General features: G+C 41.8%; 1 protein-coding gene across 1 annotated transcript; it reads right to left on the reverse strand.

The window, feature by feature from the left end:
• Window positions 1–3841: 3841 nt before the first annotated feature.
• taf3 (TAF3 RNA polymerase II, TATA box binding protein (TBP)-associated facto) lies at window positions 3842–12568 on the reverse strand. Its single transcript, XM_085462257.1, has 7 exons — window positions 12197–12568; window positions 11599–11841; window positions 9343–11177; window positions 9157–9239; window positions 8048–8321; window positions 5824–5930; window positions 3842–4477 (listed from the first exon to the last, which is right to left on the reverse strand). Exons 1-7 carry the CDS (start codon window positions 12360–12362, stop codon window positions 4363–4365), a joined length of 2823 nt encoding a protein of 940 aa, XP_085318383.1. The 5' UTR covers window positions 12363–12568; the 3' UTR covers window positions 3842–4362.
• Between the last annotated feature and the right edge of the window lie 333 nt (window positions 12569–12901).

Here is a 12901-nt window from a genome sequence, read left to right on the forward strand (position 1 = left end):
TGTGGGTACTTGTGAAATAAGGACAGATGACATTACTCCCCTTATTGTCCACTCCAGGTACTGGAGTGTACCTCCAGTACCTGGAGTGTTTGAAGTTCACTGAGCAGCCCAAAACTGTGGTCCTACTGTGTTTTAGATTATAACGCAAACACCGATGCACAAATGACATGTGCCGGTATGTAATTCTACAAAACAAAGGTTCTCCACAGTCGATTTAAAAACCAGAAACCCCAACCATGAGAATTAAGAGCATGTTGAAAAGACCCAGCAGCTTTTTATCAAAAGTGTGTAGTTTTATCATTTGCATGGCACAAAGTTCACTCCACTCTGCTGGGAGCCATCTAGATAGGAAAATGAAGAAGTCAAGGCAGCTTTTTTTTTAAGCTCCTGCACACATTCTCTCGTACTCTCTCAGCCAATGTTTGTGCTGCCATGGACCAATCAGGTGAAATATCTGAAACTAATTTACTGCAATATTCTTTTCACCAAAACCCAGGAGGAACTCAATCTAGGTCTTCCCCTCCCGTAGGTGTTGTGTCCCGCTTGGGTAATATGACATTAAGTAGGAAAGTCATCTGAAACAGGGTCATGCCAGTGTGTGCTGATATCACAGTCGAGTACAGCAGCATGAACGGGCTCTCTGCTTCTTCTGATCGTGGCACGAAATCCTCTTCATCTCAGCCCCGCTCCTTCTGCTGAATATTTTAAACACTTGTGCTGAAATCCAGGCCTTTATGATGCCATGCTGCTTAGCGTGACTAGTCAGAGCCGCCGAGCACGAGGATAACTGAAAGATTTTCTTGCTGCTCTGCTATGAACACCTACAGTAAGCGTACAGTACGATAACGCCTGCGTGCTAATCGCTGACAACTGAAAAGAGGTGACAGAGGTGTAGTAATATGGCATGGGAATGATATATGAAACAAGGAGTATTGCTCTGAAAGGGAGCGTTATTGGGTTTCAGTGCATTTTGCGGCTGAAAAACAAAATGCATTCATGCCTGACATGTACTAAGTTGAATAACAGCACATGGTGAAAGCACTGCAGGTGGCCTGAACAGTGAAAGCAACCTCAACTTTCATTTTTTTTTCTTCTTCTTTTGCCACTTTTGGCCTCCCTCGGGACCATTTGCACAGACAAATTCTGTCTGTGTTTTTGCAGGTTAAAACTGAAACTGTCACAGCTCGGTGAACACTGCTCGAGTGCAAACACCACACGCTGGCAGCATGACTTTAAAGTCACACTTGACACTCAAATTTTCAAACGGTTACAAGCGGGCACAGCTTCCCCCCCCCTCCCCCGGCATCATAACTTGTTTGTTACCTATTCACCACGGTTAAAAATTTTAATATCTAATAATAAGAAATAGAGATTTAGGCCTTTTTTTAATAGCAAAATTCTGTGTTTGCAGGCACTGGGCAATAAAATTTATGATCCAACAGATGCTAGCAACAGGCACTGACAGCAAGAGACCTGACACCATCTTGATGAGGGAAAGAGACACCCAAAACCTGAGTGGAGTTGACGTTTTAGCACCAACAGGCTGAAGGCAGACACTGTTAATGAAATTCCTATTCATATACAGTCTGATCTTTTGATTTTTCCATCTCAACAATCACTTTTTATTTTTTTTTTCAGTTTGACTACTTTGATTTTACAGATTTAGCACACATCAGTTCTCCTCCCACAATGACCTGCATGACTGGACGCGCCTGGTGTGATTAAAAACGCCATACCACATTGAAATGTCAGCTTATTTTGCATGGACAGAAGTAATTTTACTTCCCTTTTCTTCTGTCACGCATCATTTTTTCCACTTCCTCTTTCATTCTATGTTATCGGAAGATGTTGAGTAGATTTCCAAATTTGGGAGTAAACAAGAAAGAGAAAGGAGTGGATAAGTAGGAGGAAATATTCGCACGTTTAAAGGTGAATGAGTCAGGTTTGCTTTCTATGTCCACAAAACATCAAGGATTTAAAGATTTATACGCTGTTTGAGTACAGTGTACAAAGCTTCATTTGCAGGAATAATTTGCAGGAATGAGCAATCTGCAGATGGGTACATTTTGGTCATAAAGGGATGGATATGGTCAGCAACAGTTGTCAGGTAAGCATTTAAACAATGTTCAGTGGGAACTAAGGAGTGATGGGTGTACTAAAAAAACATCCCCCTCTCTATTACACCACCATCAGCCTCAACCATTGATACAAGGTGGGATGGATCCATAGTTTCATGTTTGCAGCAGAAGTTGAGAGTCATCAGACTAGATGACCAATGCTCATGGTCTGTGTGAATTGTAGCCTCAGTTTCCTGTTTTTAGCTGACAGGAGTGGGACCCAATGTGGTCTTGTGCTGCTGTAGATCACGTGCTTCAAGTTTTTACTTGTTGTGTGTTCAGAGATGCTCTTCTAATGTGTGTAGCACTTTCTTCTTCACTTAAATTAGGACTGAACTGAAATATTCAGTCTATGAATCAATCGCAGATGCTAAACAGAAATGCTGGGGTATCCACCTCAAAAACACAGCCTTCATTAGCCAACTGCCAGCACAATGCTGAATAAATTTTTTTTAAAACTTACTGAACTCAGACCTCAGAATTTCTCTACGCCCTTTCAAAGGTTTTCATATACTATTACTTTTCTGTAAAATATGACCTGTGCACCAAAATGCCAAGGACAGCACTGGTATTGCTTGTTCCCAGAAATATATGATGCAGAAGCACATTACAGCAGATACGTATGAAGATGTTTCACATCTCAGTATATAAAGTCATTGATGACTGGTAATCCGCTTCTGCTACATATGTTTCCTCCTCCTTCAGAGGCTTCATTGCAACGTTTAATTTCAAAGAATGGAAAAAGTGACACAAGACAAGCAGAGCCCACGTTCTAAAATTACCATCCAATGATAATTCTGCAAAGGATGTTTTACTACCTGCCCCCCCCCCCCCCCCCCCTACAGAAACCCACCTTAATAGCTTCTGAATGGCTGTAAATGTTACTGTCATTTATAGGGTGTCTTACAAGGGACAGTGCTTTTAGAGACGATTTCCTTTCAAGGCATGTTTGAGAAGATCCCAAATGCATTACCTAAGAGAGCAGTTATAGCTTTTTTACATTTATGATGTGGTGGAACACGGTTTGCACGAGGCTGTCTCGTCGTCCACGCCTTATGAGCAGGGCGCCGGTTTCTGTGCACGAAGATTGACACCGTGTGGTCATTCGAGGAAAGGCAGCAAGTCTACAAATATCCCCATTTGTAGCAGACAAACTGATCCACACAAAATCGCTCAGGTGACCTTCAGTGTTCAGTGTAACGGTAACAGTAACACAGCTGCAAGGGAGGATCCTGGATTAGTGAATTAACACGGACAAAATTCAACATACGAAACTGGGTTTGATAAAATATTTCCAATCTATTTCTTATAAAGCCAATGCAAAAAAACCAACCCCAAAACAATTGAAAGCGTGCACTCGTCGAACAAAAAAAAAAAAAAAAATCAAGGATGCATGGATGGGTTGGACAGGTGAGTTGGGTAAAGTTTTGATGGTAATGAGATTGACATGTTAAAGTCTGTGAGTACACAGACCATTCATCTTTAATATTCAAATCTCAGTGAAATTAATTACATTACAAGCACAGCTACAGTATAACTCCAGGACTACTCCATATGAAGGGAAAGGGGGGGGGGGGGGGGGGGGGGGGAGAAATAAAAATACAAACTTTAAATTTAAAAAAAATGTACAGAAATTACAGAAAAATCAGTAGATTTAAAAACCAATATCTGAAAATGGATTTTTGAGTCAATAATCCTAAGAACAAAATGCACTTGGCTTGGAAGTTGGTATTTACACATTTATACATGCCTGATGCAATCATTTATATACATGACATTTCAGTGATACTGCAGAAAATTGGAAGAAAGGCTTGACACAAAGGTCATGCCATTTCTTGGCAACATGAGGGAAAACAGAAAAAAAGACAACAGCTGTTCTTCTTTCTTCCACTTTGTTGAGAAATTTTAACTCTGATTTGACAGAAACTGCCATGGTCTCCTTACACAGACAAGATCTCCAAGATTGGACAACCAAAAGCAACAAATAAACAATTTATAGGCAAAAAAAAGGGGGGGACCACATGAGAACTAAGGCTGATTATGTGCTGGTTGAATCCTTTTTTTTTTTATCCTCTTACCAACTCACAATGAATCGTGGCTGACATCTTTAAAAAAATCCTCAGAAGTTTGCATCAGCCATAATTTTAGCTTTCTTTAGCTTTTTTTTTTAAATTTTACAGCAGTGCCATGAGTGTTCATTGATGGCTTTAGTCCAAAACAGTCCAAAATGTGCTTTTGCATAGTCTCAATGCGGTTTGTGTTTCCTTTTCTTGTGTTTTTTATCTTTCTTCTTGCTGGAACATTTAACGCAGAACCACTGCTGGTCCTCAGGGGGCGCTGTGACGACCCCAACACAAAGCCTAAGGACATTACAGAAGAAGAGAGTTGAGGTTAGTGAGGAAATGGTGAGAATGCAGTCATATTCCTATGAGGCTTTAGCCCCATTTGGTTAGAAGACATTATGTTTGACACTGATGTCAAATTAAAAGGAACACACATATTGTTTATTTAGGCCTCATCCTGTCAGGTTTCTGGCATTTAATAAATTCAACCACCTACAGACTTCCCAAGGAGATGTGAGGGGATGCCATTCATTACTGGAAATCAGGTCATTCAGTCATTGTTGTACTTTTTGATAATAAAAGATGCATTTAAATTACAAAAAAAAATCAGCAGCTCACTGACAAACATATTCAGACTGATTATGTGTTTCATATGTCTGAAAAAAATTGATCTCGAATTATCAGTTGACATGAAAGATACAGTGCTTCTGTTATTTTGTATGATTATAAATGTACCGTTAGCATTTAGCACAATTTCCTGGATTTTCACAAATCAAAAACAGATGATACAAACACAGAAACAACTTTCCCCCTACTGTAATGTGGACCCAGGCCCATTAATTACATACGCATTCAACTACCTATTCAACTACTCATTAGCACAAATTTCTAATCGGCCAATCAGGTAGCTGCGACTCATTGCATTAAGGCATGTAGACATTGTTAAGATGACCTGCTGAAGTTCAAATGGAGCACCCGAATGCTGATTTTAGTGGCTTTGAATGTGGCGTGTTTTTTGGTGACTGATGAGCTGGTCTGAGTATTTCAGAAAATGTAGATCTACTGGGATTTTCCTACACAAGCAGGATAACGTGTCATGTCACAAAGCTCAAATCATCTCAAACTGGTTTCTTGAATATGACAGTGAGTTCACTGTACTCAAATGACCTCCACAGACACCAGATCTAAATCTAATAGAGCACCGTTGGGATGTGGTGGGGAGATAAATCTGTTGGGAGACAAATCTGAGGCAACTGTGTTATGCTATCGTGTCAACATGGATCATAACCTCTGAGGAATGTTAGCAGCAGGACGAATGATTCAACAGCAGCAACAACTTTTTCTGTTTTTTACGATCCCAAACACACTATGTCTCAGTCATACAAATACCTTTAATCAGCTGCTGTAAATCATACACAGTATTTGACAGATTTTTAATGGGGCTGTGCTGATATTTTTTTATCAAAAGGTCCCATTACAGACGCCCAGAAACCACATTTCCCCAGATTAACCAAAGTGACAAGAGTGAATTACATATAAATGCATTAAAAATGCAAATAAGAACCCAGAAGTGGAAGAGCAGATTAAGAATTAGTACAAGCACCCATCCTTGTCATGAAAATACAGGGTTGTAAAGCTCTTACCAGTGATACCAGTCGTCACAGCCATCACATCCTATCATGGGACTGCCATCATCAGGTTTGTTACATCCAGGGCAAATCCAGATCTGGTTTCCCCACTCATCTCGAATCTTGATTGTTACACACAGGAGAAAACTTTAGTGACATGTCAAAGGCAATCAAATGAAAAAAAAATATAGTTATGACACAAACAGATAATGAAAAAAATCCCCCCAAAACGCTGAATAACCCAACAGTCTGTTTTATCTTGAGTGTAACTACCTTTGCCAAGGAGGATGTGTGTCTGGTTAGTGGGGTTCATCAAAAAGACAGATTCATGAAAACAACAGACGGTGCTTAGGTAACATTAGAAGAGCTTTTAGAGCTTGTGGAGTCCATAAAATATTTTTAAAGCCCTCTTTAATATTTCAAGATCAAACTGAAAAAACAAAAACCAAAACAGGAGCAACATCTTTATACTCTTAACCCTTGTATGGTGTTCGGGTCTGTGAGACCCGTTTTCACTTTTTTTCAAAAGAAAAATGAAACAATTAATTATTTTTTCAACCTGAAATTCATTGGCTTTGGCTTATTTTCTGTGAAGAACATAAATCCGAACTAATTTTCAGTGACCTCATACTGTACCTCCCCCCACGCATTTACATTACATACAAGGTGTTCGGGTCCACTGGACCCAGGTCTAATAAAAGTGTTGAAAGTGAAGGTCCTGTGTTCCCACACTCTGTCTTCCTCCTTTCTGGTGCTGCTGATAGTGTTTTCTTCCCCTCCTGCTCCCGCACAAAGTTGCAACATTGTTGTCTGCTCTTACATTCCCACACATTTTACCCTCTTTCTTGAGGGATCCAAATTTTATTTTCTCATTCCCTGTCCCTCCTGCTAATTAGGGGCATAATACTATAAATAAGACTTTGCCAGTGTGGTTCTTTATCACAACTGATCAAGATGGCAAAAGATTATCTGCTGCGAGGGCCATCCAATTGATTTTGGAAGAGAGAGGGGCTTCGGATGATGATGTTGACAAAGAGGTTTCAGAATATTTCACATTTCTGAAAATTCAGAGTCTGACAGTGACTTTGAAGAAGAGGATGAGGTTGAGCACCATTTAGTAACAAAACGAAGACGAGTACCCCATCTGCAGCCAGCTCCAGGACCAGAACAAGCCCACCAGTCAGCAAGTGAAGAAATATGGATGTCAATAACTGGTGAAATTGGATGGTCTTCTTGCCCAAGAAATGCAGAGCTGTTACTGTGATAAGCCAGGGCCAACACGGCTGACAGTTACTCATGTGCAGGACATCAAGTCTTCATTTGAGCTTTTCATCCCAGATTCCATCCAGAAAATTATTCTGGATTGCAGTAATCTAGAAGGAAGGTGTGTTTTTGGAGAGAGGTGGAAGGAGATGGACCAAATTCATCTAAGAACCCCAAAGGCCTACTTTGGGGTTCTTATCCTTGCAGGAGTTTTCAGGTCCAAAGGGGAATCGACAGAATCCCTGTGGGATGCAGAAACCGGTACGAACCTTTCCGTGCATCAGTGTCTCTGGAAAACTTCCACAAAATTTCCAGGATTATCCGTTTTGATAACCGAGATGACAGACCAGCTCGACGGCAGAGAGACAAGCTAGCTGCCATCAGGACAGTGTGGGATAAGTGTGTGCACCACCTCCCCCTGTTTTACAACCCTGGGCCTAATGTCACCATTGATGAGCAGCTGATCCCATTTAGTTGTGAAACATATTGCTTCACGTGTAAATGTGTTGTGTCTTTCCACTCACTCCACTTGATTATAACTGATTTTTTTATAACATTTTATAGAAAAACAAAAAACGAGAAGCACATTAATTCATAAATATGATCTAACAAAGGTAAAGGGAAAAAATTAACCATGTTTGCTGTTCATATGGTTTGTAATTGGGATGAAGTGAACATCTGTTGAGTAATTTAACATAAAATTGTTTGATAGTGTTAATTTCAAAAGCCAAAACTCTAGCGGGTCCACCAGACCCATGAACACTGGCTGAGTAACAAAAATATGAACACCACACAAGGGTTAAGAAACTTTCATGAGCTGGATCCAGGGATTCAATTCATATATAGATTTTGCAGCCTGATATTCAGGTATGTAATTTCAGACTGTTCTTGTTAATGTGCATGTCATGGACACTAAACAAAGACTGGTGAAGCTAAAGCTCTTAAATGCACAAATATTTTTATCCTCGACACTTACCACGTAAGTACTGACGGTCTCAGTTACCACGCTGCGGACCGGTGTTTTGACGGAGGCGGCAGGAGGGAGTATAGGGGGCGGGGAAATTAAAGACGATGATGGGGGTGGAGCAGGTGGAAGGGGCGAGGGAGCTGGCGGAAGCGTGGGTATGACTGGTGGCAGCATTGGTGGTGGCGGCGGTGTCCGAGGGCGATTGCCAGGTCCTGACTTGGTAGCAGGGGTCTTGGGTGCTGGCGTGCTGGGCTCTGAATTTGGAACCACTTTGCTGATGACACTGTTGATAGAGAGTTACAAGTTAGAGATGTCTTCTGTTCATACTGTCTCTTTTTATAAGAGTCTTCTTTAAGGTAGAACTAAATTAATTAACTCAATGTGATCATCAAAGGTAAACAGCTGCAGCTGTGAGCACAGCGGCCCACCCACCCAGCTGATAAAACTTCATCAAACAGAATTTATATAATCAAAAATGAGACAATGGACAAAAAACATGAATAGATCTTTAACAGATACCTTTCAGGCAGTACCAAAAAGCACTGAGGCCAGAAAAAGTAAGATTTCATAGGTCAAGAAGTACAGTCAACACAGGCCTATCCGCGGTTCAGTTTGCACAGATTGTTTTGCGGAAAGTAACTCCCAAATATTCCCAGAGAATTTACCTATTCATGGATTTTTTTCTGTAGAGCGTATTTAAAATATTTCTCATTTATTATTATTATTCAATTATTTTCGTGACTAAATACATTTTTATATGAATGAAAAAAAAAAGAAAAAAAAAAAGAGTATATTTCTCTGCATGGGGAAATCTGCATCGCCAGACACGGAAGCGGCTGCGAAATGCCTGAGACCTTCATAAAAGACTCGTTGTAAGATGACTTTGAAATGAAGTGTTTTAGGATGATAGTTTAAGGTATACTTGGTGTTTTAACTAATAAAATTGGCAGTTATAAACGTTTTTAGAAAGGATTTGAAGTATTCATGGATTTCAGCTATTCACGGGCAGTTGTGGACCCTAACCCCCATGAATACCGGCCGTCAACTGTAAAGACTCTTTGTGTGACATAAAAACACATTATCAGAGGTAGCACTAGAAAGCTTTAATCAGTACTTACATTTTGTCTTGACCTGCTCCCACCCTGAGCGTCAGTCTGGGAATGACCGGAGACGGTAAAGGTGCTGGAGTGTCTATTTTGACCTAAAGAGACACAAAGGATAATAGAAATATTTGTGGCGCCAACATACAGAAAAATCAAAAAAACAATAAACAAAAGGTATGCTAGACGTAAATACAAACTGACCTTTTCCAGTCGAATTCTCTCCTTCTCTTTCTCTTTTTCCTTTTCTCGTTTCTCCTTTTCCCTCTCCTTTTCCTTCCTCTTATCCTCTTTTTCCCTTTCTTTTTCTTTGGCCTTTTCCCGCTCCTTGTCTTTCTCCTTGTCCTTCTTTTTCTTCTTCTCTTTCTTGTCTTTCTTTTTGTCCTTCTCCTTGGTTTTTATTTCCTTCTCCTGGAGGATTGGGGCCAAAGGAGGCAGCATTGAGGGCACGCGCAGACAGGTATGCGGGCTAAACAGTGGCGGGACATCACCCAGACCAAAGGGGGATAATGTAGATTGTTTCTGCTTGTCGTCCTTGCTCTTATCTTTCCCCTTGTCCTTCTTATCCTTGTCCTTTTTACTTTTTTCTTTATCCTTCTTTTTGTCTTTATGTTTCTCCTTCTCCTTTTTAGAGCTGTCCCCATCTCTTGACTTCATCTTGATTGAGCCCTCAGCCAGGGGGAAGTCTCGTGGAACAAAAAGTTCCTCGTCCTTTACCCCAAACTCCTTCCAGGGCATCTTCCCATCTTTAGAAAACTCCTTGTTTTTATCCCTGTTCTTGTCCTTATTCTTCTCTTTTAGCTTACTCTTATCTTTTTCCCTGTCTTTATCTTTCGGCTTGTCTTTCTCCTTCTTCTTCATCTTAGTTTTAAGCTCCTTCTTTAGCTTCTTCTTGACATCTACTGATGACACAATCTTATTTTTCTCCTCAAACACCTTGAGGAGTGGTTCAGGGGTAGGTGGTGAAGCCGATCCGGATGACACGTAATCTGCTGCCGGTTGGGGTACAGCGGGGGCAGATGGCCCCCCCTGGTTGGCCTTTCGAATCACCTCGTTGATTGAATCATCCATCGTCCAATTCCCCAGGCCTATGTGTGGCAGAGGGTGAAGTGGTGTTGACGTGTCTTTTAACAAGATGCCGGCACCAATTGGGCCTTTAGGTGTAGACGGCTCCATAATAGTCAGTCTCCTGGGACTGGAGAATCCATTGCTATCCGAATCAGAGCCCGAGGAGAACGCGAATGGATCGGGTTTCCGTTCAGCACATGCTCTAGCTATCACAGCGTCAATCGAATCCTCAATTGCTCTATTATCTGGCTCTAATTTCTTGAAAGGGCCTGCAGTTAGCTCCCTTTCTTCTATGTTCTGACGCAAATGAATATTGTCTTTGCCCATGCTCTCACTCGGTGTGGACAACGGTAACTTTTGCATGACATCTGGTTTGCTCTGAGGTTGGGGGGCTTTAGCTGAGGCCATTTTAGGGCTCTTGGGACTTTTAGGACTCTTTGTCTTGCCTGGAGACTTTTTCTTTTCCTTAGATGGTTTTGGTGAATTTATGGGACTGCCAACCACCGGAACAGGAATAACCCCTTTAGGAGACTTAGTCCTTTGTCTGCCAGGGGAAGACACCTTAGGCTTTCTTGCTGGAGCAGTGAGGGCCTTCTGATCAGAGTGTTTTGGTATTACGGGCTGAGGTCTAAAAGAAGGCAGGGTACCAGATGGCATTTCAGGTGACAGGGGGTCCAGGCTGTCATGAGAAGGTAGAATGCCTGGACTAACACGTTGAGGGTTGAGAGACGTAAGAGGCTCCCTGGGCTCAAGACCCCACTCTGGGCTGAGGCCAGGGTACATCCGAGGCCTCTTGGAGGTAGGCATCATGCCCATAGCTGCATCAGGACTATCCAGGTGCCTCTTTAGTGGATGATTTTCATCGTTGACTGTTTCATCTTCATCTATTTCCTCCTCATCCTCTTCCAGTGCCACCTGCATAGCTTCAGCTGAAGTACCCATATCAGGGGGGACCTCTTCCTCCTCTTCTTCTAGAGTAAAGGAGATAAAAAACAGAACTAAGAACTTTGACAATCACAACATGACATTTACAACATAAACGTGTGATTTTAGTTTGAACTTTTGACTTTAAATATATTTGGGTATTTAAAAAAGTATTTCACTTTGTGTGAATTGATGCATTTACACTTATTTTTAGCAACTTAAAATAAAATTTACAACACAATAAAATGTCTACAAAGTAAAAAGATGATTCGTAAAAGATTATTTTACAAATCTGCTGTGTTACATCACAGTCTAATGTAACAACCCTGCAATAAACTTAATTATAATGCTATATTATTTGCATAGGATTTAGAGAGGACTTGATTCCACTTTGCTATCAACTTTCAGCCTGTGCACACTAAAAAGTAATGGTCATATAGCTAATACTATACAAGTTATTATACTGACCTTCTTGTAAGGAGACCAGAGGTGGCATATACTCTGGAATGTAATCTTTCCTTTCCTCTGCATCTCGAACTCCAGGTTGGGGAAACTGCAGGACATTGTTTTTGCTAACAGGGTAGAGCGGTGTTTGGTGGCTGAAGGGCACAGGCTCTAGGTTGTTGACATAGTCCTCCAGTTCACTCAGACTCACTCCTAGCAGTCTGAAAGCCTGGCTGACATCGTCCAGGACTGGATCTGTTCTTCCATCTGAAATGGATCAAAAATGTTGTCATTAAACCACAGCACTCACTCTGCACACACAAGAAGTGATGCTCAACAGGTTTACAGTCGGCACGCGACGTTATTTTATAGATTATACAGCAGTTAAGTAACCAATACTCGTGAGATCGGCTACTTTTAACACTGAAAACAGATGCAAAGCAGCATAGCCCCAATAATAACAATACAGGGGAAGTCGCTTTGCTGTGTTCCTACTGTACTTTCTGACATATTAACTGCTTGCTAGGGGGCGCCAGCTGCAGAGTCAGTTAACAACAACGTGATCGACTACTTTGAGTTTACAGGCTAAAAAAGTAATAAGAGAACCAAACAAAACACTTACACAACTCAGAGTATCGATGACAGACCCGAGCCAACTGCTGGATGTACCGATGCAGCACATCGGACAGCAGATCACACGCAGTGAGCTGAACCGCATCCCAGCCCAGAGCCTGGCAGATCTGCGCCACCGAGACACGCAGCAGCGAGCGGGCATAGCTCTCGCACATCTCGCTGACTTTGTTACGATATTAATCCCGGTCAATTCCTCTTGGAAAACATGCTCCCGCTCGTCATGTTTCGCGGAATGCCCCGAAGGGCTTGGGAAAACCCACTACCACGGTTAAATATGGACATCTACTTCAGTAAATATATTGGCGCTTTTGCCAGAGTCGCCATCTTGTTTCCATCGATAGACCCATCCCCGGAATCTAGTCCGCGCATGCGCGCCAGTGAGCCTCCGCCTACACGGCTCTGCGGAGTTCGAGCGGATCGTCGACTGTCTGCACAGGCGCAGGAGCTCTGTGGGTTTTACAGGAAGCTACATTTTACTCAGGCTGGGGCTGGTTACTAGTTTGGCTAGTGAATGTAAACTGGATACCGTAGATGAAACGTGGCTTTAAATTAGAGCCATGACTCAACTAAACTGAGCTATGCGCGTTTTTTGACGCTGCAGGAACATTCACAACTTTGAGGGCACGCCAGCAGTCAGTTTCGCTTTTAGCTTCTCACCGCCGAGTGACGCCGAAGTAACTGTTTCTCACTCCCG

The sequence above is a fragment of the Copadichromis virginalis genome, linkage group LG7 (assembly GCF_057382275.1).
Source record: "Copadichromis virginalis isolate Kocher_CV1m ecotype Utaka linkage group LG7, C_Virginalis_male_GT1.1, whole genome shotgun sequence".
Classification (NCBI taxonomy): domain Eukaryota; kingdom Metazoa; phylum Chordata; class Actinopteri; order Cichliformes; family Cichlidae; genus Copadichromis; species Copadichromis virginalis.

What these genes read in the sequence shown, in the direction of transcription:
- taf3 (XM_085462257.1), bottom strand. Translation starts at nt 12,362, where the DNA reads ATGTGCGAGAGCTATGCCCGCTCGCTGCTGCGTGTCTCGGTGGCGCAG. An exon ending in AGACCGTCAGTACTTACGTG is followed by an intron (nt 5,931 to 8,047) that starts GTAAGTGTCGAG and finishes GTAACAATCAAG; the next exon opens with ATTCGAGATGAGTGGGGAAA. An exon ending in TGTGACGACTGGTATCACTG is followed by an intron (nt 4,478 to 5,823) that starts GTAAGAGCTTTA and finishes TAATGTCCTTAG; the next exon opens with GCTTTGTGTTGGGGTCGTCA.